The following is a 26,014-nucleotide window of genomic DNA, read 5'->3' as shown; positions in this document are numbered from 1 at the left end:
CTGCTGAGAAGGAAGCGTTACCTAGAAGACATGGAAGTAAGGTCCCAAAGAGTATTAACTCAACTAACTTCATTCAGGGAAATTCAGACCCCCATTCTCTTGATAAGTGAGGGTCCCAGCAGTCAATCAGATACTTATCCTGGGGATGGGTATATAGCTTGGGACACTTTTGACATTGATGGTCTGATACTTAACCCCTACATGTCCAATATAAATTTTTCCTCCCTACCTTCCAAGAGCCATAACTTTTTAAGTTTTTCGTTAACACAACCATATGAGAGCTTATTTTTGGTGGTACAATTATTTTTTAATGGCACAATTTAATTTACCATACCTTGTATTAAAAAGGGGGGGGGGGGAAATGTTGTGGGGTGAAATTAAAAAACTAAAATTCAATTCTGCCATGGTATTTTGGTTTCGTGTTTAAGCTGTTCACTGTGTGCTAAAAGTCATATAAAGTCCTTATTCTATCAGTCAGTATGATTACAGCGATACCAAATTTATATTACTTCCTATTATGTTTTACCATTTAAAAGTTAAAAACCTTAACTTTTTTTTTTTGCATCACCATAATCTGACAGTCATACCTTTTCTTTTATTTCTCTGTCTACAGAGCTATGTGAGAGGTTATTGCAGGGAAAGCTGTAGTTTTCATTAATACCATCTTGGGGTAAATTCAATCATTTTTTTATTCAATTTGGGGGTTAGGGGGGCAACATGACAAATTTTTTTTTTTTTTAAATTGGCTTTTTTAAATATTTGTTCCGTTACAGAGTTGACCACACAATAAGTGTTAAGCAAAATACTAGTATTTTGCTGTATTTGTGAGAGGAGAGGCTGATTACACGGCTACTTACTTGCACCTGTGAGGCCAGGCTGGGTGGGTACTAGGCTATTTATAGGCTCCTGTAGGCCTAGGCTGACGACGGGTCAGCTGATTTCACCCACCCACCCACGCCATCTTACAGTCACTTCATATAGGGGTGGCCCCCTTTAGGCTACCCTACAGCAGCAGTTACGGCACAATTCTACTGCTTGTTGAAGATAGGGTTAGATAGGTTAGGGACACCTTTCTGATAGCCGATCCGAACACAAATATTTTTATATTTTTATAGTTTGGACATTTTCAGCCACGGCTATATCTATTATATTTATTTTTGTTTGTTTTATTTTTATATGTAAAATTAGGAAAGGGGGATGATTTGAATATTTAATGTCTTTTCTATTTTTCATTTTTTTATGTAACTTTTAATTCCCTTATGGGACTTGAACATGTGATCTTCTGATTGCTTGTCCAATAGGCTGCAATAGAATACCATAGCAGCCTATGAGATTTTCACAAGGCCCCATGGTAAAGTGGCCAGAGATGGTACACACATCTGACAGACATTTAGGTGGGAATATCCCTTTAAAATTGGCCAACAATGTTTGATTGGGGGTTCAAACTTTGGGACCATTGCTTATCAGCATAATTAGGGTAGAACTTTCTTGCTGTGGATTCTGCTGCGAATCTACAGCAAAATCCACGTATATCATACAGGTTATGTTGTGGATTCACTGCTACATTGAAAGGAGTGAAAGCTGTGTTGAAAATCAGCAACAGAAACTGATAGGCTGAAATGTGTACAATCTCATCCACTTGCTACTATTACTGTATTCTGCTGTGAATTTTAAATGGAATCTGTCAGCTTGGGAACAGATCTGTAATTACCTTAAAATAACAGTTTTCATTAATGTCTCCTGTTCCTTTCCACTGCTCCCTTGAATGATAGTTGCTATAGCTCATCTGTCTCTGGCTAAGAAGACAGCAAGACGGAGGGGCGGTCCTTCACACTGCATGCCTGCATTAGGCTTCAGAGTGAGGAGGCGTGTCTCTCAGTCTCTGATTGGCTGGCAGGGAGCTGCTGTCTACAGCAAGTGTGTATGGGAAGTGAGGGAAAGCAGTTTTGGCCTCAGAGAACTGGCAGAGGAGCCACCTTTGAGAAGGTCCTCATATTGTAAATATTTAAACAGCCGTGACTAAGGGAAAAACTCGAGGAAAACAGTAGTATGTGAAGAAACTAAAGATTGCTTTATGCATAATGCTGCTGCAGCAGTGACATATGCTAAAATTGATTTTTGATGCAAACATGGCAGTTACACTTTAAGGTTGAAGCGGTACCTTTTTACTGTTTACATGGGCACTTCAGCTTCTCCTTGCAAGCACCTGGCCTGATACTGCAGCTAGTTCTATACAGTCCCATCGTAAACTAGCCATACACATTAGATTTATGTCGGATGGACCTTCTAATATGCAGATGTTGGGGAAGAAAAGGCTTGGGCATGTTGGACTCGGGCATGCCAGATCCTATTCTCAGGGAAATCACGCCTCCCCCCCCCCACTAGAGGTGCTTGGCAGCATATTTCTCTTCCATTCACTGCAATTGGTTAAATGTTCAGCTGACAGTTATCTTTATCTCGGGTATGTCCAGCTTAAGGCTGAGTTCACACGGGCGAGATTTCCACGCGGGTGCAATGCGACAGGTGAACGCATTGCACCCGCACTGAATCTGGACCCATTCATTTCTATGGGGCTGCGCACATGAGCTGTGATTTTCACGCATCACTTATGCGTTGCATGAAAATCGCAGCATGCTCTATTTTGTGCGTTTATCACACAACGCTGGCCCCATAGAAGTGAATGGGGCTGAGTGAAAATCACAAGCATCCGCAAGCAAGTGCGGATGGGGTTCGATTTTCACGCACGGTTGCTAGGAGACGATCGGGATGGAGAGCCCCGATCATTATTATTTTCGCTTATAACATGGTTATAAGGGAAAATAATAGCATTCTGAATACAGAATGCATAGTACAATAGCGCTAGAGGAGTTAAAAAAATTAAATAAAAAAAATTGACTCACCTTAATCCACTTGCTCGCACAGCCCGGCTTCTCTTCTGTCTTCTTCTTTGCTGTGTACAGGAAAAGGACCTGTGGTGACGTCACGCCGGTCATCACATGATCTTTTACCATGGTGATGGATCATGTGAGGGACCATGTGATGACCGGAGTGACGTCACCACAGGTCCTTTTCCTGTACACAGCAAAGAAGACAAAAGAGATGCCGGCTGCGCGAGCAAGAAGATTAAGGTGAGTTGAATTATTTTTTTAACCCCTCCAGCGCTATTGTACTATGCCTTCTGTATTAAGAATGCTATTATTTTCCCTTATAACCATGTTATAAGGGAAAATAATACAATCTACACAACCCTGATCCCAAACCCGAACTTCTGTGAAGAAGTTCGGGTTTGGGTACCAAACATGCCGATTTTTCTCATGCGCGTGCAAAACGCATTACAATGTTTTGCACTCGCGCGGAAAAATCGCACATGTTCCCGCAACGCCCGTGTGAACCCAGCCTAACAGTTTTTAAACTAGCCCTTATATTGTCCTAGGTGTGTGTACTTTTGTTACCATTGTATTAATTCTACCTTGACTGGTCATATAGTCATCACCTACCTTATTTCTCCAATCACAGTCATAAGTATTGTCATGTCATGCTTCTCTTCTGCCCTGCTGGGCTGTGCTCTGTGCCCTGTGGTTTCCAGGATATGCTGCAACCCTTTTACAACACTGCACAGGGAGGCCATATTTTGGTTCAGATCTCTCAATTGAGCAGTTTCATTTACAGATTCTACACTCTGTTGTAAACCTTGAAACGAAGAAATGTCTTTCAGAATTTCGTATTTCAGATTGTTCAGACTCTCTCTTTTCTCACAGATGGCTTCCAGCTTCTTCGAAATACGACTTAGTTTTTCCTTTAAGAGAATATATCACTGTAAGACGCTTGTGAGCTATGTTACGTAGATATGTAATATCAGAAAGGTAGGTTCACATGGAGTTATTTGGAGGAGGCATATTTTCCTCCAGGTTTTTTAGCCAAAGCCAGAAGTGGATTCAAAAGGAATCGGAAATATAAAGGAAGGACTTCACACAGCAGGTTTTTCCCCAGGAATAATGGCATGGACACTATGCCAAAATTCTAGCAGTACCACCTAGTTCGCAGCATCTGAGAGAAGCAACTTAAAAATCTGCTGTGCGAACGGATCCATATAATACTGTGCGGTATCTACTTCTGCCTTTGGGTGAAAAACCTGCCAGAAAATCTGCCTCAGAACCTATTCCAAAAAACTCCATATGAACCTACACCAATGGTTAACATTGCCCCTTTAAATTATGGCAAAAGAAACAGACCCTTACTTGTCCTTTCCTGCCATCTGTTATATATCTACTCCAGGAAAAACTTCATGACATAATATGACTGTTATTACTGGCTCCATAAGGGGTGCAACGCAGCTTTTCCATACTCCTGAATATCTTCCTATATATGGAGCAATAAACTCTTCCTGTACTGCTGAAGAACTAAGCAGTGACAGCTATTGGAACTTTAATGGTGACAAAGGAGGGCCACGCAAGGTCCCTTTATACATTTCTCCATAATGAGCCTACAAATGGACTTTATTTTTTTACTTAAAATAAATTTGTCTATGAAACTGTACCATCCTTCCTGATCTTCTCTGCACCCACACACGTTACCTCCATCTTATTGCAAATCGTATCCAGCTCCTCCACTTCCTGTTGTCTTTGCTCCAGGTTCTCGCATAGTCCTGCACTTTCAGTCTAAAACCACAAACCAGGAAACTGAGATCTATAGTAACCAGAAAACAATGCCACAATTCTACATGCTAGTGTGGCACAGAAAAAGTGATGCGTTTGAGAGTTCATAAAAGAAGCAATAAGGGGAGTTTGAAGATGCTGGAGCCAGAAGACTGCAAGATGGATCTGGGCATATGGTAGCTGGCTCCAGGGTGTCTGGAGAATTGTTGTCCTTAGGGCAATAGTGGATGGAACTGTGTGAAAACCTGCAGTTTGTGATAGACTAGGGATGGGGTTTGATGGCTATTTAAATAGCAAGTGAACCCATGTGAGACAGTTTACATGTGAAGAGCTACAGGACTACCTGGACACTGACTATGAAGTACTCAATTGCTACTGCTGAAATGAAGAGGACAGTTGAGAATACTCCACCTAGCAAGAGTGCTAAGAGAAGGACTGACATTTGCTGGTACAAGAAAGCTGTGAAAAGACAAGTAGAATGGCCAGACCTGGTAAGATGCTGGCTTTCACCGAGCTTGATGCCCCTTCAGCTGTGTTTTCATTCCACCCAGTCTCATTGGTGTGGTGAACCCAAAGTACTAGATCTGTCCTTGAATCACCAGCAATCTTTGCTCGATTTGGGCTGTGGTGGTGCAGGTTCCCTGGTGACAGGCACTGACCAGTAGTTTATCTGGTATTTATGCACTGTGCAGCAGCTTGACGCCTAAGGGCTCTTTCACACGAGCGGATCCCGTGCATGGAGTCCGCTGCGTGAAAGACAGCCGAACCCGTCGCGGACAGCAGAGACTAGGAGCATTAACATGATTGATAATGCTCTTTGCCTCTCTGATCTTTATACTATAAAATCACAGTGGGATAAGGTTGTCACTGTGATTTTGTAGTAAAAAGATCACAGAGAGGCATGGAGCATTATCCATCATGTTAATGGTCCGTGTCTCTGCTGTCCGGGACGGGGCTTGGCTCTCTTTTACGCAGCAGATTCCACGCACGGGATTAGCTTGTGTGAAAGAGCCCTAACTCTTCCCAGGTAGCATCAGCAGTTTGGAGCAGATACAATGTGTAGATTCAGTCAGTCATGGGACTCCGTCAATATCTCTATGCAGTGCTCCTGTCAGGAAATGTACAGAAACCTACAGATGCAGCCAAGCTTACGCTACTTTCACACTTGCGTTCGGAGCGGATCCGCCTGGTGTCTGCACAGACGGATCCGCTCCTATAATGCAAACGATCTGTCTGCATTATATTTCAGAAAAAAATCTAAGTCTAAAAGCTAGTCCGACGTATCCGGCCTGACTTTGCATTAAAAGTCAATGGGGGGCGGATCCGTTTGAAATTGCACCATATTGTTTCAATGTCAAACGGATCCGTCCCCATTGACTTACATTGTAAGTCTGGATGGATCAGTTTGGCTCTGCACGGCCAGGCAGACACCCGAACGCTGCAAGCTGCGTTCGTGTGTCCGCCTGCTGAGCGGAACGGAGGCCAAACCGTGCCATACTGATGCATTCTGAGCGGATCCGCGTCCACTCAGAATGCATTGGGGCTGTACAGATCCGTTCGGGCCGCTTGTGAGAGCCTTCAAACGGAACTCACAAGCGGAACCCCGAACGCAAGTGTGAAAGTAGCCAAATTTTGATGGTTAACGGGTTAAGTAAAAAATGGCAAGAAAAAGATAACTAACATTTCAATGGATTACAATGGCTTTTGTCAGGAGATAACACAAAACACAGTGTTATTTTGGTTATCAGAGTCAAGTTTAGCTCAGCTACATCTGTAGCCATGATCCAGTGCATGGCCTAAATGGTCAATCTATCTGCGAGACTGGATGTTAAACCAATCAGGTTTCTCAAGTACCACTTGGAACCGAACCCGAGTTCGGGAAATGTTTTTTTTACAGTAGAAATCAATTTATGAAGTTATTACGCAAAGTCTCTCGAGACTTCGCGAAGTAATAACTTCAGCTCATAGGAGCCAATACATTCTTATTCTGTACGGAGCACTCGCTCCATACAGTATTGAAACAAAGTTTTATGTGAATCGACTTCGGATGTTTCATCCGAAGTTGATTCGTTCATCCCTAATTACTACTACATTTGAACGCATGGTAATCTGACTGTGGCTTGTTTTCTGGATTAATCTCTTGTTGCTGAATTGGCATCTTCTGATTCTCCTGGTATTTTGACTATTGCTAGTTTCTTGATTAATCCCTCAAATCGCTGTTTTGGCACTAACCGTTTCTCCTGGCTTTGACCATGCTTGTCTACTACTCTTTGTACCCTAGTCCTTCTAGTACAACTTCTTCTAGCAAGCTTGCACCAGTTTTATGACCCTTTACTCTGCAGATGTAACCTGGGTTCCGAGCAGTCAAATCCATCTGGACTTGTGGCAGGCTCTGATGAAGTACCTATGGATGGCATTAGCTTCTTACCAAGTGGTTAAGGAAGACTAGTTTCTGAGTTTGCTGGCTGTGGTTCCCAGAAGTTGACCATAGGTTCTCTGACAGCCCCTTAACAGCTCCTGCTACCCGTTCAATTTCACACAAGATTCCATGGGCATTATGTATTACCCAGTGGCAAACATGCTCAATGGTCAGAAAATGTTCACTATGTTATGCACTGGAGACCAAAGCAAAGGGGCCCCAACATTGCTCCAGGCTGCATTGCTAGTGGGCAGGGAGTTTTTAATGGGAATGTGTTTGTCATCAATTTGGGATAAGCAGCATAAGTGGGTATTGGGTATAGCCTCATGTAATACACCCTTACCGGAACTGCAGCAAGAATATAGGGGCAGCAGGACACACAGCAGAATATTTCAGTGGATCAACCAAGAAACAAATATACAGGATACTGGCACTATTTATTCTTGCAGAAGTTCAGATTTCAGCGACACAACCGCTACAGGAAAAAAAATGGCATGATCATGAACAATCCATACCCATCTCTGCAGGAATAGGTATTGACCGACCAGCTGGAGAAGGGTGAACTTCAGGACCTGGGTGAGCCAGTCGCTGCTTTATCTGATGATGATTGAACAGATGTTGATGAGCTTGTAAATGATGACAAAATGATGCATACATTACAAAAATGTATGATACTTTTGTAAAGCAAGAAGAATAGGGTAAGCAAGGGTAAGAGGACAAATGTGGAGGAAAACATCTCCACATACTTCATAACCCCTAATTACCGTACATACACTTGCTGCAGAAGGTAGTGTGTAACTTAGCAGAAGAGAAGTTTGTGGATGTTTTTGAGCTATCTAGGGAAGTGGTTGCAGCTAAGGAGGTGCGCATGGAGAGCGATAAGGAATGTAGAAGAGCAATCATCGATTGGGTAAAAAGGTTCTTGGTCTATTCTAGAGTTGCGATTGAGGAAAGGCCAGAGCATGTTGTTAACATGGTCAAATATATGGATCTTATTATAAATGCAGGGTTAAGCTGGAGTGAGTATGATAGAGTCTTCAGAAAGACAATGGTGGGTAACAATGTTCTCAGTTTCGGCTACAAGGATATATATTTGTGGACATGGATAATGTGGAGAGTAGTGGCACATAGGCAAACTTGCAAGATCATAGTGTCAAGTGGTAAAGAGCAGTTTGATTGTTGGAGTTATGACAAGAGGTATTGTAACAGAGGTTTTGCATGTAAGTTCCGGCATGTGTGCAGTACATGTGGTAAGGGGCATTCATAGACAAAATGTTGAGTCAAGAAGAGTGATAGTAAGCAGGAGAAAGGCAGATTCAGAAGATGGAATGTCCAGATTGATAGAGGGCAAGGTGGAACCTCTTAGGCCTCTTTCACAAGAGCAAGTTTTCTGTCCGGATGCGATACATGTAGTTAACACATAGCATATGGACTGCATCATGTTCTATATTGTGCGTTTTTCACACAGCCCTGGCTTCATAGAAGTGAAAGGGGTTTACGTGAGAAACAGAAAGAATCAGGATACAATTTGTTTTTCACTAATGGGTACTAGGAGATGTAGATTGTTATTCTTCAGGTTTTTTTTTTGTGAAAAACACATGCAATCTGGATAGAAAAAACGCACAATTAACACAATTTCAGGCAAAAGTAATTAAGCTTGCGTCAAAACCATCCGTTTTTCCCTAAAAAGATCCTGAAAGAGGCCTAAGGGCTCATGCACTCAGCTGTGGACGTTTTTTTGCAGTCCACAAAACACGGATACCGTTCGTGTGCGTTCAGCATTTTGCGGAATGGAATGTCCTGCCATGTATAGAATAGTCCTATCCTTGTCCGTAAATAGGACATATGCTATTTTCTTTGTGGGTGCTGTGGAACGGACATAAGGATGCAGACAGCACACAGTGTACTGTCCACATCTTTTGCGGCCCCATTGAAGTGAATGGGTCCGCATCCAACCCGCAAAAAATGTGGATCGGATGCGGACAAAAAACACAGTCATGTGCATGAACCATTAAACAGAAGGTTTAGTTGGTAAGAGGGCTATGTAAGGGGTCAGTGAGGAAGATAGAGGCTTTACTGGACTCCCTGTATGTAAAATTGTTCCAATGGGGGAGGGGGATATTTTTGCAAACAATTGTAACAGTATACTGTTGTCATTAAGAAAGCATGTTTTAAGATATGGGTTACAAGCCAGCTGAAGGAGCACCTTGCTGTATGGGCAGTTTTTGAGCAAATTTAACCAGAAAGATTTTAGGTCTGGTGATCAAGAGTCAGATCAAATACTCATAGTTAGATATTTCGATGGGCATTTTATCTGGGCATGGCCACCAGAGTGGGACAAGATAGGCTTGTTGTGTAACACAACATTGATTATGCCGATTCACGTTATAACAGCAGTAGAGCTTTGGGCCACGGACCTTCGCAATAAATTCATTATGTTTTTGTTGGACATGGGTCTAGTGGAGTCGGTCAATAATCTGTAAAGTATGCCACTGCCAGTCAAAGGCATCTGGTGTTGAGGCGTATGCTGAACAACATAAAATTCAGAGCTAAACACATATGGGGCTAATAATTAAAAAGCGGATACATTGTCCAAGGACAACTGGAAAGAATTCCTTGATTTGTGCCAAGGCCATAAAGGAATCGGACCAGTGTATTAGACAACATTTTTGCCATTAATTAATTAAATTAATTAATTTAATTAATGCTCAGAACTGTGAGGTACTAATATGTGGGTGGGTTTGGGAATGAGGAATAAGGGTTTTTCAAGACCAAGAAGGGCACAACCTTTGGAGGACTTGTAGCCGGGGGCATGCAAGATGGTGCTGGCTGCATGACAAATGGTTCCAGGGAGAGGTACAGTATTAGAGCTACATGGCAATTTTAGCAATAACGCATGGACAAAGATTGTGGTGTAGTGCTACCTACAGAGCAAGTCATTTTAACTAATGCAAGTAAATGGGGTTGTGTTATGACTGCAAGTTACCAGAACCATGTCAGCTGCAATAAATCCTGCAGGGTTGGATTCCTTGTGACTGTGTCCCACAAAGATACACTCCCTTTCCTTTAAACCTCACCCCTTTGTTGGTCTAGGCAAAGATATTTTTTCTCAAACTAGATGAGCCAAATGGAAGCACATTTTGGCACAATTTATGCCAAAATCCAGGTGCTCTCACATTAGTAAACGTGGACCTTTATTTCTCTTCTACTGACTTACATCTAGTCATAGAGGTACTAAAATTACATATACAAGGCATTCCCTGTAAGGTCTGTAGACAGAAGCATGAAAAATCTGCCTAAAACAAGTTTTATATAGTGCTCCAAAAATACCAGAAGGGGTAGGCTTGTTGTATTCCCCCTTTTGTCTCAGGTCCCAGTTGTTTTGGTTACACAAGATGGTTCTGAAGAGGACCCTAAATAGTGGAGGCCAAGAGGCAATTGCCCTCCTCTAACTAAGACACAATTGCAGTGACTCAGTGGCCACTGCAAAAGGGTTAAAATTGTATGTAATCTGTATTTTCCTTCCACACGGTTGTATATGGGGTTAATAGCCTGCTCACAGAAACAGTTGCTAGGTGGGGCTGATCCACCCTCCCCTCCTAAGGGGCTGCTGCTTTGTGTAGGGAGGCAGTTGGAGTTGGTAAGAGAGGAGAATCATCAGACAGAGATATACCAGTCCTGTGAGCCAAAAGCAGCTAGTAAAAATAAAAAGGACAAGGGACTGTAATAGGTGGCCGCCCTTTGAGGGAGAGAAGAACAGAATCTAATAGAAGGTAGAGCAGCCATTACAGGAAACAGTGCATGGAAAAAGCCAGTGAAGGTGATGCATGTGTCAGGCTATGGACCTCACTGCAATTTGTTTTGGTTAGAAGCTTCAGACACCCTTCCATATTAAAGAGACAGACTAGCCATCTGTACAGAGGGTACTGTAGTATTACTGAGAGAGAGAGAGAGAGAGAGAGAGAGAGAGAGACAAAGAGAATTGCACCCCTTTGGTCGGATTGGAAAGACTACACTGTTTACCTGGAAAGGGACTCGGAAGGGACCTATTTAATGTCCACCTCCTACTATATGCAGCCTTAGGAATACTGTTTTACACTATGTTTAAGAACTTTGCCTGCTTTCTAAAAGTACATGTATTTACAGACTACCCAAGTTTCTAGTAAAAAATTTCATTTGTTATACCCAAAAGCCAGCCTCATCATTCTGTAGCATTGCAATGTTTTACCAGGGACCCCTGCCTTCCACCTTACCATAACTCACCAACTCCAAGGGGACCCCAACCACCAATAAGAAGGAGAACCCAAATCATGGTGTGCCCAGAAGGACTTAGCCCCAGGGAGTGCTGGAGAATGATCATTACTGTGAGTACTACCACATTCATCATCTCACAAGCACCACCACTCATCCTCATGCCTCCCCTTCGGGCCGCCGCTCACCACAGAGTTTGCTAGAGCTGACGACATATCACATACCTTACACTGATCTCAGCAGGTCAACATCGTCTATGGGGTCTGGAAGATCTTTAGAGCAGGGCTACTGTCTCAGTAAGTGGTACCAAAGATGGTTCTCCAGGGAAATTGAGACAGTCATTCTATGTCTATGGTAGTGAGTCCCACCTGGCCAGTATGATAGGGAAGGCAGCCACATTCTTTTGCAGTCAGAATTTGGTAGAATCCTCAGCAAAAAGTGGCCGCAAGGAATATGCCACTCATTGTCCCAATGGGAGGCTGTGTTGCCGTTCATTATTTTGTGTGTAAATGAGCCTTAGATGTGAACATATAAGACTACCCCTTGTCCTAGCCCATGGTGCAGATAGAATGACCAACACTTGTCTTTGGCCACCATTTTATATATGTGTGAGCAATATGTGAGGGCAATAATAGAAGGAGGTACTGGAAAAGGGATATATATATATATATATAGAAGAAGAATAAACACACCGCAGCACGTCCATAAGGTGAAAAATGTGTGATCCTTTATTCACCCAAGCAGTGACGTTTTGGTCCGCTTACTGGGACCATTTTCAAGCTTGAAAATGGTCCCAGTAAGCGGACCGAAACGTCGCTGCTTGGGTGAATAAAGGATCACACATTTTTCACCTTATGGACGTGCTGCGGTGTGTTTATTCTTCTGGCTATTGGACACTGTGGTTGAGTGTCGATACCGCTGGCACCCTACATCTGCTACAAGGAGTGCTGCCCTGAACTTTCATCTATATATATATATATATATATATATTCACACACACACAATCAAAATATATAAACTACAGGCCTTTAAACCGTGAACGTGATGATTGAGATTTGAACTTTTCTCTTTCAGCTCGATGACAGAGTCCTTAGCAAATATCAGCCCAGAGTTCTTCATCATATTCTGAGGGGAACAACAAATAAACTTAGGCAGTCATAACGCGACCGCAGTTTAGTGTATGTATTACCAGCTGTAACCAAACCTAAATCCCAAAACCAAACTTATATCCCTGGGGGGCATGTTTTGCGGCTGTAATATAGATGTAAAGAATGTGGCCACAATGTGAATATTCTAGCAACCACTGCAGGTTTATAACACGTGGTGCATAACCCCAGCATTCTACCCTATTTTTTCAAAAATGGAGTACTAGTAAACTACAAATTCATCATAAAAAGAATATTAAGACATCTATTTCTTAGCATGCACAAAAGACTATAGTAGAACTGGCTTAGTTGCCCATAGCAACCAATCTAAGCCAGTTCTACTTTACACCAGTTTGATAAATTACCCCAATAGAGCTTAATTTTGACAGTGTAATGTGCTCACGTATTCTAAGTGGAACACTTGGACCTCTGTGGTGTTACTGTACCTTGTAAGGTCCAGGTGCTCTGTCCAAAATATATACTATACACGTAAGAAATTAATGTTATAGTAGACCAGTGTGGCACACTAGGTGGTGCTGCGTGGAGTCGGGATCCCACCCCGTATATATATATATACATGTAAGAAATTAGCCATCTGAATTAGGCCATATGGAAATTTGTCAGATAAAACAGGGGGCCATCTCTTTCTTACCCTCTATCTTCATCTGTAGACTCGCTGACATGCTTCGGTTTGGGAAGGAAACCAGCACCGAACGTAGGAGGGCAAGGTGAGGAAAAAAGGCCTGGAAACTAGGGAAAGGAGCCGGTCACCTCCTAGAGAAACCCTAATCAAGTCCTGACTGCAAGTATGAACTGACCCCAGAGGTAGGTGAGTTCATACACCATAACCTAAAGTAAAGTCCTAACTCACCCTGGAGGACCCTGGTACTAATGTCAGGACAAGAGACAACCTGTTCCTCCAAATGGCAGGACGAACAGGAGTCTCCCTCAGCCTAAACACAAATGACAGGGAAAAGAGCAACACAAAATTTTGCTGGTGCAGTGATATGTTTAAACCATTTGGTCGAATTGTTACTGTTTTGACTATATCTATACTATTGTAACTTTGCATATGTGTCCCCTGATGAGCCCAGAGTTTGCGTTGTGCGAAACGCGTTGGGACTAAGACTATTCTTCTTATTGTTTTTCACAATAGAAAGTAGGTGTCTTATTGTGCAAAGATTAATTGAATCCGACGACTCTGTATTTAACAGTACTACATTTTTTGTTTGTTTATATCTGAGATTTGTTATTTTCAGTATTTAGGGTAGGTCAGTTATTTAGACCCACTTAAGGCCACCTAAACAGGTGTTGGCTGCTAATACATCCCCTCTTTCAGGGCCATCCAAGGGCGCATAGGAGGTTCCTAAACACGGGATCGCCCCTATTGGGGTGACTGTTCCGTTTTGTAGGCAGGGCCTAAAGTATAGGGTTAGTATCAGGAACAGTTCCCCCATCTTATAACCCACACCTGTACCTACAAAACAGCCTCTCCTGTTTATGTGGAGAAGATAATATCATTTACTAATTTTGTTTAATATATATTTTTGTGTGTGTCCTCACTTTTGGGTTACTTTTAACTATATATTGATTAAAGACTATGTTTTATAATTAACAATTTTTATTGTTTTGTCAAAAATTTGTATCTATCCATACAGAAAGTAGCCAAAATACAATTACAAGCAAAGTTGGCAAATATATATGTTGACCGGTGAAGACCAGCCAGGACAGGTCATGGATAAGTACAGTTAAGAAAATAACCAAAGACAAAGAGAAGACATGGGTAATTGGAATAAATCATTATATTAAGGTTTAATCGTGCGTTACAGTATGAGCCCTGTGTCACGAGTGCTGTAGGGGGATTATCAGAGAAGGGAATTAGGAGAATTTCCTGTAATTTTTCCAGGGGGACCATACCCAGAGAAAAGTAGCTCTGGATCGTAAAGACTATGTTTTAATAGGGTGGTAATCTGTGAAATCTCTTACTGATATATACTGTAGCGAATACATTTAAACCCACTAACGGGTGATTGTCTGAACTGCGATCATCATGTTTTATAGGAGACTGATGCAACTCCAGTTACTATATGGCTTGTCATTGAGCTTTCCCAGGCTCCTGATTGACAAATCAGCCTAGTTATGCAAACAAACAAGGACGAGGGATGTATTACGAATTGCCATTTAGGATTCTGGGAAAGCTGGAAGGCAACCACAAGGCCACAACTGTAATGTTGGCTATATTGGTTGTCATCCAAAAACAGATATAACAACTTGATTGAAGAAGAGCATGCAAGGAACTGTGGGGACCATTTACTATCCAGAAATACACCTAAATGTTATTTGCGCAGCAATCTGTGACTTTTCCCCGCTCACGCCAGGTCTAAAAAAAGTGGGCGTGGCATGGGCGGGAAAGGGGACGTGCCGACAGGCCTGTCTAATTCATCATTGTCTACGCCTCTTTTAGGAGTAGAAAATACGGATCCACCGCCAGATATAGAGGTTATTAAGACCATAGTTTAAAACTTAATAAATGACCCCCCTATACCTTTGTTGCCAATTTCTTAATTTTTAGTGAAAATGTTCTTCAAATTAATAAATAAAAGAAGAAATGTTGACCATTCTGATACCTGAGATTCTGCATTCTCTTCCCAGTCTTCTGATTCTGATGATGATGATGCATTATTTTCTGATGTTTTAAACTCATAGCTGTCTGATTCGGTTAAATTCAAGATGGACACATTGGTGGAAGCTGAGGATCTTTTTAGCTGAAGACACCAGGACAGACTGTCATCAGCTTTAGGAACTTTCACCCTGAAGGATATAAGAAACTCTTGTCTAGAAGAAGGTTTGACACAATCTTTCTGTACTTATTTGACAAACTTCTCATACCATGACTTGACTCATACTAAGATTACCATAGACATTGTAAGTTCAGTCTTGAAGATTCATGTATGGTGGACAGTAGTGGATTTACATCTCAGGAGCCTATGGATAGGCACACTCATCCTGAGAATGAAGGGGCCACGGTGCTGAATCACTGCTGCTGCTCCTTTAGTCAACTGCTGTGCAGGGAACTGCTGCCGCCTCCATTTTCTTCGGGGCTGCAGTATAGCCTCCCAATTTTCAAGATTGGTGGGATTGGTGGGAATCCTAGAAGTGAACCCTCATAAAGTGACTGACCATGAGCAAAGGGAAAAAAATCTGCCCTACATCCCAAAGTCTAAAAGTATATAACAAAGGTTCCAATATTAATAGGTTTTCAGATTTCAGAAAGTGATGATGTGAAGGAAGGCGGCACAGCCTCCTCTGTATTGCAATACCTGATGTGTCCACAGGAGAAAGCAGCGCTGTGTCTAGTAAAAATGGGAAGGGGTGGCAGTGCAACACAGAGTGCAGCTATGGTTAGATAGATAATTACAATTGTGCATTATACTGTACATTTACCCATGAAAAGAGACGGCTTTCGCTCTTCTGTGCTTGTTGAGGAAACCAAAAGGTGCTTTTACTTTTATGGTCTCCATTTCTCCTACTCCGATTTCCTGAGACTGATAGATGGTCTTTAGCATTATTTCCATGAAGGTCCTGATGGGGAACATGAACTGTCAGTTTTCTAGCACCTCATTTTTATAATATTATTATCTATAAATAGATATATAATCTACATGTGAAATCAATGAGATCTATAGCGCTCCTGTGACTACCTCCATGAAGAGTCCTTGCTGCCCATGGCAACCACTCCTAAAGCATGGACTCTTTTTTTCCTTTGAGGCATACATAATATTCTGCAGACCAGAAATGTATCTCTCACGTCAACAAATAAAATATCATGAACTTATTTGGGACAAATTAGTGTTTTTGTTTTTTGCTGTTCCAGTGTTGTTTTTTGTCTTTGTTCTACACCATCCATTGAGAGCTAAAAATGGCATGATGACTTTTTTCTATTGGTCAGTACAATTATGGAGATAACAAATTTATATATTATAATTTTTATTATGTTTTACTACTTTTAAAGTATAAAAAACATCCGAAAAAAAATGAAATGTACAAACCGGATTCCAAAAAAGTTGGGACACTAAACAAATTGTGAATAAAAACTGAATGCAATGATGTGGAGATGGCAAATGTCAATATTTTATTTGTAATAGAACGTAGATGACAGATCAAACGTTTAATCCGAGTAAATGTATCATTTTAAAGGAAAAATACGTTGATTCAAATTTTCACGGTGTCAACAAATCCCAAAAAAGTTGGGACAAGTAGCAATAAGAGGCTGGAAAAAGTAAATGTGAGCATAACGAAGAGCTGGAAGACCAATTAACACAAATTAGGTCAATCGGCAACATGATTGGGTATAAAAAGAGCTTCTCAGAGTGGCAGTGTCTCTCAGAAGCCAAGATGGGTAGAGGATCACCAATTCCCACGATGTTGCGCAGAAAGATAATGGAGCAATATCAGAAAGGAGTTACCCAGCGAAAAATTGCAAAGACTTTGCATCTATCATCATCAACTGTGCATAACATCATCCGAAGATTCAGAGAATCTGGAACAATCTCTGTGCGTAAGGGTCAAGGCCGTAAAACCATACTGGATGCCCGTGATCTCCGGGCCCTTAAACAACACTGCACCACAAACAGGAATGCTACTGTAAAGGAAATCACAGAATGGGCTCAGGAATACTTCCAGAAACCATTGTCAGTGAACACAATCCACCGTGCCATCCGCCGTTGCCAGCTGAAACTCTACAGTGCAAAGAAGAAGCCATTTCTAAGCAAGATCCACAAGCTCAGGCGTTTTCACTGGGTCAGAGATCATTTAAAATGGAGTGTGGCAAAATGGAAGACTGTTCTGTGGTCAGATGAGTCACGATTCGAAGTTCCTTTTGGAAATCTGGGACGCCATGTCACCCGGACCAAAGAGGACAAGGACAACCCAAGTTGTTATCAACGCTCAGTTCAGAAGCCTGCATCTCTGATGGTATGGGGTTGCATGAGTGCGTGTGGCATGGGCAGCTTGCATGTCTGGAAAGGCACCATCAATGCAGAAAAATATATTCAGGTTCTAGAACAACATATGCTCCCATCCAGACGTCATCTCTTTCAGGGAAGACCCTGCATTTTTCAACAAGATAATGCCACACCACATTCTGCATCAATCACAACATCATGGCTGCGTAGGAGAAGGATCCGGGTACTGAAATGGCCAGTCTGCAGTCCAGATCTTTCACCTATAGAGAACATTTGGTGCATCATAAAGAGGAAGGTGCAACAAAGAAGGCCCAAGACGATTGAACAGTTAGAGGCCTGTATTAGACAGGAATGGGAGAGCATTCCTATTTCTAGAAACTTGAGAAACTGGTCTCCTCGGTCCCCAGACGTCTGTTGAGTGTTGTAAGAAGAAGGGGAGATGCCACACAGTGGTGAAAATGGCCTTGTCCCAACTTTTTGGGGATTTGTTGACACCATGAAATTCTGATTCAACATATTTTTCCCTTAAAATGGTAAATTTTCTCAGTTTAAACTTTTGTTCCGTGATTTATGTTCTATTCTGAATAAAATATTAGAAGTTGTCACCTCCACATCATTGCATTCAGTTTTTATTCACAATTTGTTTAGTGTCCCAACTTTTTTGGAATCCGGTTTGTATTTTTCCATCGTCATATTGTGACACCCGGAACCTTTTCATGTTTCTGTCAACAGAGCTATGTGAGAGCTTGTTTTTTAAGGGGCGAGCTGTAGTTTTATTGGTACCATTTTGGGGAGACATTTGATGTTAACATCACTTTTTATGAAAAAAAATAAATAAATCAGGGGGCGAGGTGACAAAAAAAAACCCTCCAAAAACAGCAATTTGCCAATTTTTTATTTTTTTTTCCGTTACAGTGTTCACAATACAGGGTAAATATTTTGGCAATACCAATTGTATTACTGCTTTTTTATTTTTATATGTAAGGGGGGTGGTTTGAGGGTGACAATTGGAGGACACCAGAAGCCCCCTCCCTCTAACTGGTCAGATACCGCAGTTGCTATTGACTGCAGCATCTCAGGGGTAAACCTGCCAGAACTGGAGCTATGTCAGCTGTAATCCTAGGCGTGAGATACAAATGACAAAGCCGTCATCCAAACATTTGGCCTCCCAGCTTCACGACTGTATTTTTTGGTCCGTGTCCGATCCATATTTTTTTAGGATCAAACGTGGATCTAATCATTTCTATGAGGCCGAAAAAAATGCGGACAGCACAAGGATGTCACCAGTGTGCTGTTTGCATCTGCTGTTGAGGGAGTTCTCACTGTAAAGCCTCATTCACACATCTGTGTTTCACGGACGCGTGCTCTCCACGGACCGCACACGTTCCCATTCATTTTATTCAGACATCAGTGCTTCAGCAAGGTCCGTGGCTTTGTGTTTTTAGCACGGATGCATGCTCTATTTTGTCCATGTTCACGGATCCATCATTCCAATTATAGTCTATGGATCCGTAAAAGCCACGGATCATTAGGAAGCGAAGCTTTGTAAATTATTTTTCAGCTGTGCAGGGTCAATGAAACACGGATGGCACATGGACAGCAAAAAACTGACACAGGGACCAAACACGGATGCATCACTGACCACCTTCTCACGAATTTGTGCACGAACACGGACATTAATTGGTGGGTTTGGATGACTTTTATAATGTCAATTAGTTTATATGTCAGATTAGCTACGTATCACCAGAACTCCTCAGCTTTCTGAGCCCCCTTTTTTTTAACCCTAAATCATCTTTATTATAAGTCACTGAAGCATTTAGATTTATCAAAACTGCTGTTTTTGGAGCTCCTTCCAAAAACGAAAGGTGGAATCTGATTGGTCGCTATGGACAAGTAAGCTAGTTTTCTTTTACACCAGTTTTGGTAAATCTCCCCGTGTCTACCACAGATGCCCCAATTCTGTCCATATCATAGAAGCCTCTAGTGCCAGCCTCAGATTCCCCCCTAGGGTGCCTGCCGCTCGTGCCCCTTATGGTGCCATTCCCAGATTCCCCAACTGAATGCCTCCTCTCAGAGCCCAGTCTGCACTTACCTCCTGCCCTGGGCTGAGCTTCCCAGCAACTGACACCAGGTGCTCACGGCCAAGGAGTAACTGACGGCTCCAGCATCAGTTACATCACATCACATCTGATGCAGATTTTAGCGCATCTATAATGGTGAAATCCACAGCAAATTTCCTGTGTGCAAATCTGTGCCGTACATTTATGCCAAATGTGAAACCACAGGGACAGGGTAGCAACCATGGCTTAATGGCCACAACTTCTAAACAGGATAAAAACATTTTTTTAAAAAGACAAAAAGAAACAGAGTACAACGTAGCACTATCTCTATACATACCTTGCATGGGGCTGCCTGGAAATCTGCAGCACTTTCATTTATTATCAGTGAGGGCCCCAACGGTCATAGCTATCCCCTACCCTGTGGGTAGGAGATCATTTTAGAGCTTGGCACAACTCCTTTGTGGTTACCAATATCTGTAGCCTGGACAGCCCCTTTAATACACGTGGCACAATTTAGGACTTTTACCACATCCTGTTTTCCAAGCACTGTTTAATTAAATTTCTGCCAATTTTGTGGCACAATTTGTGTCATCATTACGGTGCATTTTGCTTAGTAAGTCTGCCCGCTGTGTTATCCCTATTGATGGACCTGACTGATAACGGAGCTCTGTCTTCCTGAAAACTGAAGTTCTTCAGAGGGTCTCGCTACTTCTCTGTCCCTCTCCATGCTTTACACTGCAACTCTGCTTATTCAGATTGGCTTTTGTGTAAAACCATAAGCCTATAAGGGTATGGGAGGTGCATGGGGATCAGATTTCCATTAAAGGGTTTGGCCCAGTTCACACATTGGGGGCATATCTCTGTGCCCCCAATGTCTGATAGGTGCAGGTCCCAGAGGTGGGACCTGCACCGATCTCTAAGATGGAGCCCACAAAGAGAAGGAGAGAAGACTGCGCACATGCAGCCACCCTTTATTCATTTCTATGGGACTGATGAAAATAGCCGTGCCAGCGATTTCCATCAGCCCCATAGAGGTGAATGGAGCCATGACTGCACTTGCACGGTGCGCTGCCCATTTATTTCTATAGGACTTCCAAAAACAGCCAAGCGTGGCACTCGGATATCTTCAGCAGTCCCATAGAAATGAATGGAGGATCGCCTCGCAGGCATGTTCCCCTCTCCTTTTCTTTGCGGGCTCCGTTTCAGGCTACTTTCACACCAGTATTTTTGCTGTTTCCGGCAGGGCTCAGCAAAAACGCTTGCGTCATGATAATACAACCGTCTGCATCTGTTCTGAACGGATCCGGTTGTATTATCTCTAACATAGCCAAGACGGATCCTTCTCTAAAACCATTGTAAGTCAATGGGGGACGGATCCGTTTTCTTTTTTGTCTGAGAAAAAGGATCCGCCACCATTGACTTACATTGTGTGTCATGACGTCTTTCTCCGCACCACATGGCGTACAGGAAAACGCTGCTACAAAGCGGAAGCGTTTTCCCCCACTATTGAGATCTTATGACGGATCTTGATAGTGGAAAGGGAAAGCGCAGATGTGAAAGTAGCCTTAGAGATATTTGCGGGTCCCAGATGGGGCCCACACCGATCAGACATTATGGGCATATCCTAGTGATATGCCCCCAATGTATGAGATGGCAAAACCCCTTTAATGCCAGGATTTAAAGTTTGTGAACTATAAGGCCTCTTTCACACGGGCGTTATGTTTTTTGCCCGGATAAGAGGCGGGTGCGTTGCGGGAAAATGCGCGATTTTTCCGCGCGAGTGCAAAACATTGTCATGCGTTTTGCACTCGCGTGAGAAAAATCACGCATGTTTGGTACCCAAACCCGAACTTCTTCACAGAAGTTCGGGCTTGGGATTGATGTTCTGAAGATTGTATTATTTTCCCTTATAACATGGTTATAAGGGAAAATAATAGCATTCTGACTACAGAATGCTTAGTATAATAGGGCTGGAAGGGTTAAAAATAATAAAAAAAGTTAACTCACCTTCTCCTCTTGTTAGCGTAGATCCCGGTCTGTTCTTTAGCTGTGGACTGAATGACCTGAGGTGACGTCAGATCACATGCTCCAATCACATGGTCCATCACCATGGTGATGGAGCATGTGATCTGACGTCATCAAAGGTCCTTCAGCCACAGCTAAAGAACAGACCGGGATCTACGCTAACAAGAGGAGAAGGTGAGTTAACTTTTTTTATTATTTTTAACCCTTCCAGCCCTATTATACTATGCATTCTGTATTCAGAATGCTATTATTTTCCCTTATAACCATGTTATAAGGGAAAATAATACAGTGAATAGACTGTCACCTAGAACCCATGCGTGAAAATCGCACCGCATCCGCACTTGCTTGCGGATGCTTGCGATTTTCACGCAACCCCATTCATTTCTATAGGGCCTGCGTTACGTGAAAAACGCACAAAGAGGAGCATGCTGCGATTTTCACGCAACGCATAAGTGATGCGTGAAAATCACCGCTCGTGTGCACAGCCCCATAGAAATGAATGGGTCAGGATTCAGTGCGGGTGCAATGTGTTCAACTCACACATTGCACCCGCACGGAAAACTCGCCCGTGTGAAAGGGGCCTAACTAAGCTAAAGCAACGGTGAGGAAAATATGGATACGACCACGCAGCATGGTTGTGTCACGGATGCGACGAGGACGAGCTTCGGTAAAGGATCGCGCAACCATACAGGCCATAGACCGCAATGTTTAGTTAGCTGCGCAACCACGACACGACTACACCGTGCGGGAATATCAGATACTCCAGCACGCTCCAGGCACACGAGCCTCTCTTAGGCTGAGTTCACACGAGCGTGACAGATTTGGTCCGGATGCGTTCAGGGTGCGTTCAGTTAAACTCGCACCATTTTGCAAGCAAGTTCAGTCAGTTTTGGCTGCAATTGCGTTTAGTTGTTCAGTTTTTTCCGCGCGGATGCAATGCGTTTTGATGCGTTTTTCACGCGCGTGATAAAAAACTGAAGGTTTACAAACAACATCTCCTAGCAACCATCAGTGAAAAACGCATTGCATCCGCACTTGCTTGCAGATGCAATGCGTTATTAACGCAGCCCCATTCACTTCTATGGGGCCAGGGCTGCGTTAAAAACGCAGAATATAGAACATGCTGCGATTTTAAAGCATTGCAGAAGTGATGCATGAAAAAAAATGCTCATGTGCACAGCCCCATTGAAATGAATGGGTCAGGATTCAGTGCAGGTGCAATGCGTTCACCTACTGCATTGCACCCGCGCGGAAATCTCGCCCGTGTGAACTCAGCCTTAGGCCCCTTTCACACGGGCGAGTTTTCCGTGCGGGTGCGATGCGTGCGGTGAACGCATTGCACCCGCACTGAATCCTGACCCATTCATTTCTATGGGGCTGTGCACACGAGCGGTGATTTTCACGCATCACTTATGCGTTGCGTGAAAATCGCAGCATGCTCCTCTTTGTGCGTTTTTCACGTAATGCAGGCCCTATAGAAATGAATGGGGTTGCGTGAAAATCGCATGCATCCGCAAGCAAGTGCGGATGCGGTGCGATTTTCACGCATGGGTTCTAGGTGACAGTCTATTCACTGTATTATTTTCCCTTATAACATGGTTATAAGGGAAAATAATAGCATTCTGAATACAGAATGCTTAGTATAATAGTGCTGGAAGGGTTAAAAATAATAAAAAAGTTAACTCACCTTCTCCTCCTGTTCGCGTAGAGGCCGGTCTGTTCTTTAGCTGTGGCTGAAGGACCTTTGATGACGTCAGATCACATGCTCCATCACCATGGTGATGGACCATGTGATTGGAGCATGTGATCTGACGTCACCTCAGGTCATTCAGTCCACAGCTAATGAACAGACCGGGATCTACGCTAACAAGAGGAGAAGGTGAGTTAACTTTTTTTATTATTTTTAACCCTTCCAGCACTATTATACTAAGCATTCTGTATTCAGAATGCTATTATTTTCCCTTATAACCATGTTATAAGGGAAAATAATACAATCTTCAGAACATCAATCCCAAGCCCGAACTTCTGTGAAGAAGTTCGGGTCTGGGTACCAAACATGCGTGATTTTTCTCACGCGAGTGCAAAACGCATGACAATGTTTTGCACTCGCGCGGAAAAATCGCGCATTTTCCCGCAACGCACCCGCCTCTTATCCGGGCAAAAAACATGACGCCCGTGTGAAAGAGGCCTTAGGGTGGATTCACACCTAGGTATTTAGTGGAATTTTCCGGCACTTCTGGTGGTTTTTTTTTGTGGCACGTGCATTTTCTGCTGAAAGAACTCCAACACCAGATGTGAGCTGAAAAGCCTACGGGAAATATCAAATGCAGAACACACGCAGTTTTTGGCTACTAATATTTTTTCCAGTTTGGGGGCCTTTTTTAAACTTTTTATAAAAACACATGTTGAAGCCATATGGACGCCGAACTGATGCAAGTTTATCCACAGTTTAAGGCTACATGCACACGAACGTTGTTTGTTTCCGTGTCCGTTCAGTTTTTTTGCAAACAGCATGCTGACCTATTCATTTCAATGGGTCCGCAAAAAATGCGTATAGTACACCGTGTCCTGTATGTCTGTTCTGTAGCCCCGCAAAAAAATATAGAACATGTCCTATTCTTGTCCGTTTTAGGCATTGTTACAACGGATCCGCAAAAAAACAAAAAAAGGATGGCATAAGTTTTTTTTTGCGGATCCGCAAATTGCGGACCGCAAAACACATAAGGTCGTGTGCATGTAACCTAAGGGCTCATGCACACGACCGTATGCCTTCCGAGACATACGGTCCATATGTCCCGGAGCGGCATACATCGTGCGCACGGAGGCGCACAGCATCATAGGTTACTATGATGCTGTGCGCTCCCATGCGCACGATGTATGCTGCTCCGGGACATATGGCCCGCTCACGGACCGCATGTCTTGGAGTATAATTTTACGCAACTTTCTAATATACAGTAAATTATTTCAGTTCCGCATTCTTTTTCTTTGCTTAGTGAAACATATTTTCAACCTCTTAAAAAGTGGGTCATCGTTTTTCAAAAACATAATCATGCCCCTTTTTACATATGCAACCTTTGTCAAGCCACCCCCTCCTCCCCCTAATTATGCTGGTGAGTACAAGTCGCCTGAACCCCAGTGCTGCTGTCTAGATGAAGGTCCAGCTGAATGTTACCAGTTGGGGGGGTGTCCTTGCGCAGTGTAGTACTATCCAATCAATGCTGCAGCGTCAGACTGCAGGGACACGCCCCCAGCTGGTGACGCCGAGCTCGACTTTCATTGCAAACTGATAGTAATTCATCCGTAACTTCTCGTAGGAATAATACAGGACTGGTACAACATAGAGTCATAGGAATAGGCTCTCCAGAATTTCTATTAAATGGGGAATGCAAGTAAAACACATGTCAGGAGAGGGGACATGTTGACAGAAGTAGCGGCTACACCCTGAATGTTCACACTGTTCTTCAAGTGAAATCCTGCTGAATCACAGGAAAACATTTTACTAAAAGTTTCTGATGAACTCGCAACTTTCCACAAGTCAGCAAAATTCCAGAGCACACGAGGTCAGCTGCTGCACGGCCCGGCGAATAAATCGTGATTGTGTAATAATGAGAATTCCATGTCAATCATCAGCCAGACAGAATACAGACTGCTGGTAATGGCAGCCTGGCATCTCCTGCAAGCTGCACACGGTGTTACAGAAGAGCTTGAACCTAGTTCACACACAAAGCAATGGCTGTGCCTCTCCAGCTGTTGCAAAACTACAACTCCCAGCGTGTCCTGACAGCAAGGTGCCGCCTCCTTGGTCCTGGGAGCTTAAAAACAACCCTCCAAGTGTACCATTTGGGTATGTTCAATCCATTTGTGCCATGTTTTCTGCCCGTTCGTTAAACGGATTTCAAATCCATAAGGCTGGTTTCACACGGGCGTTGCGGAAAAATGTGCGGGTGCGTTGCGGAAACACCCCCGATTTTTCCGCGCGAGTGCAAAACATTGTCATGCGTTTTGCACTCGCGTGAGAAAAATCGCGCATGTTTGGTACCCAAACCCGAACTTCTTCAAAGAAGTTCGGGCTTGGGATTGATGTTCTGTAGATTCTATTATTTTCCCTTATAACATGGTTATAAGGGAAAATAATAGCATTCTGAATACAGAATGCTTAGTATAATAGCGCTGGAAGGGTTAAAAAAATAATAAAAACGTTAACTCACCTTATCCCCATGATCGTGTAGTTCCCGGTCGGTCTGTTCTTTAGCTGTGGGCTTGGGCTGAATGACCTTTGGTGATGTCAGATCACATGCTCCAATCACATGGTCCATCACCATGGTGATGGAGCATGTGATCTGACATCACCACAGGTCCTTTAGTCACAGCTAAAGAAGAGACCGACCGGGAACTAGGCGATCATGGGGATAAGGTGAGTTAACTTTTTTATTTTTTTTAACCCTCCCAGCACTATTATACTAAGCATTCTGTAGTCAGAATGCTATTATTTTCC

At 42.9% G+C, this 26,014-nt stretch overlaps 1 protein-coding gene across 5 annotated transcripts in view; it reads right to left on the bottom strand.

The window, feature by feature from the left end:
- TSKS (testis specific serine kinase substrate) overlaps window positions 1-25,778 on the bottom strand; it is a 30,812-nt gene extending 5,034 nt beyond the window's left edge. Inside the window, exons 1-7 of one of the 5 annotated variants that reach the window (XM_044278161.1) lie at window positions 25,728-25,743; window positions 19,832-19,912; window positions 19,527-19,756; window positions 15,915-16,052; window positions 15,098-15,281; window positions 4,575-4,658; window positions 3,498-3,796 (exon numbers count right to left, since the gene is read on the bottom strand). In XM_044278161.1, the coding sequence (XP_044134096.1) occupies window positions 3,498-3,796; window positions 4,575-4,658; window positions 15,098-15,281; window positions 15,915-16,045 (698 nt within the window). In that variant the 5' untranslated portion in view covers window positions 16,046-16,052; window positions 19,527-19,756; window positions 19,832-19,912; window positions 25,728-25,743. Of the gene's footprint in view, window positions 1-3,497; window positions 3,797-4,574; window positions 4,659-15,097; window positions 15,282-15,914; window positions 16,053-19,526; window positions 19,757-19,831; window positions 20,113-25,727 lie in introns of those variants that run through there. The other 4 variants (XM_044278159.1, XM_044278156.1, XM_044278158.1 and 1 more) reach the window with 4 other exon arrangements.
- Between the last annotated feature and the right edge of the window lie 236 nt (window positions 25,779-26,014).

The sequence above is a fragment of the Bufo gargarizans genome, chromosome 2 (genome assembly GCF_014858855.1).
Source record: "Bufo gargarizans isolate SCDJY-AF-19 chromosome 2, ASM1485885v1, whole genome shotgun sequence".
Classification (NCBI taxonomy): domain Eukaryota; kingdom Metazoa; phylum Chordata; class Amphibia; order Anura; family Bufonidae; genus Bufo; species Bufo gargarizans.
Note: the sequence above shows the minus strand (reverse complement) of the source record. Positions and strands in the feature narration are given on the sequence as shown.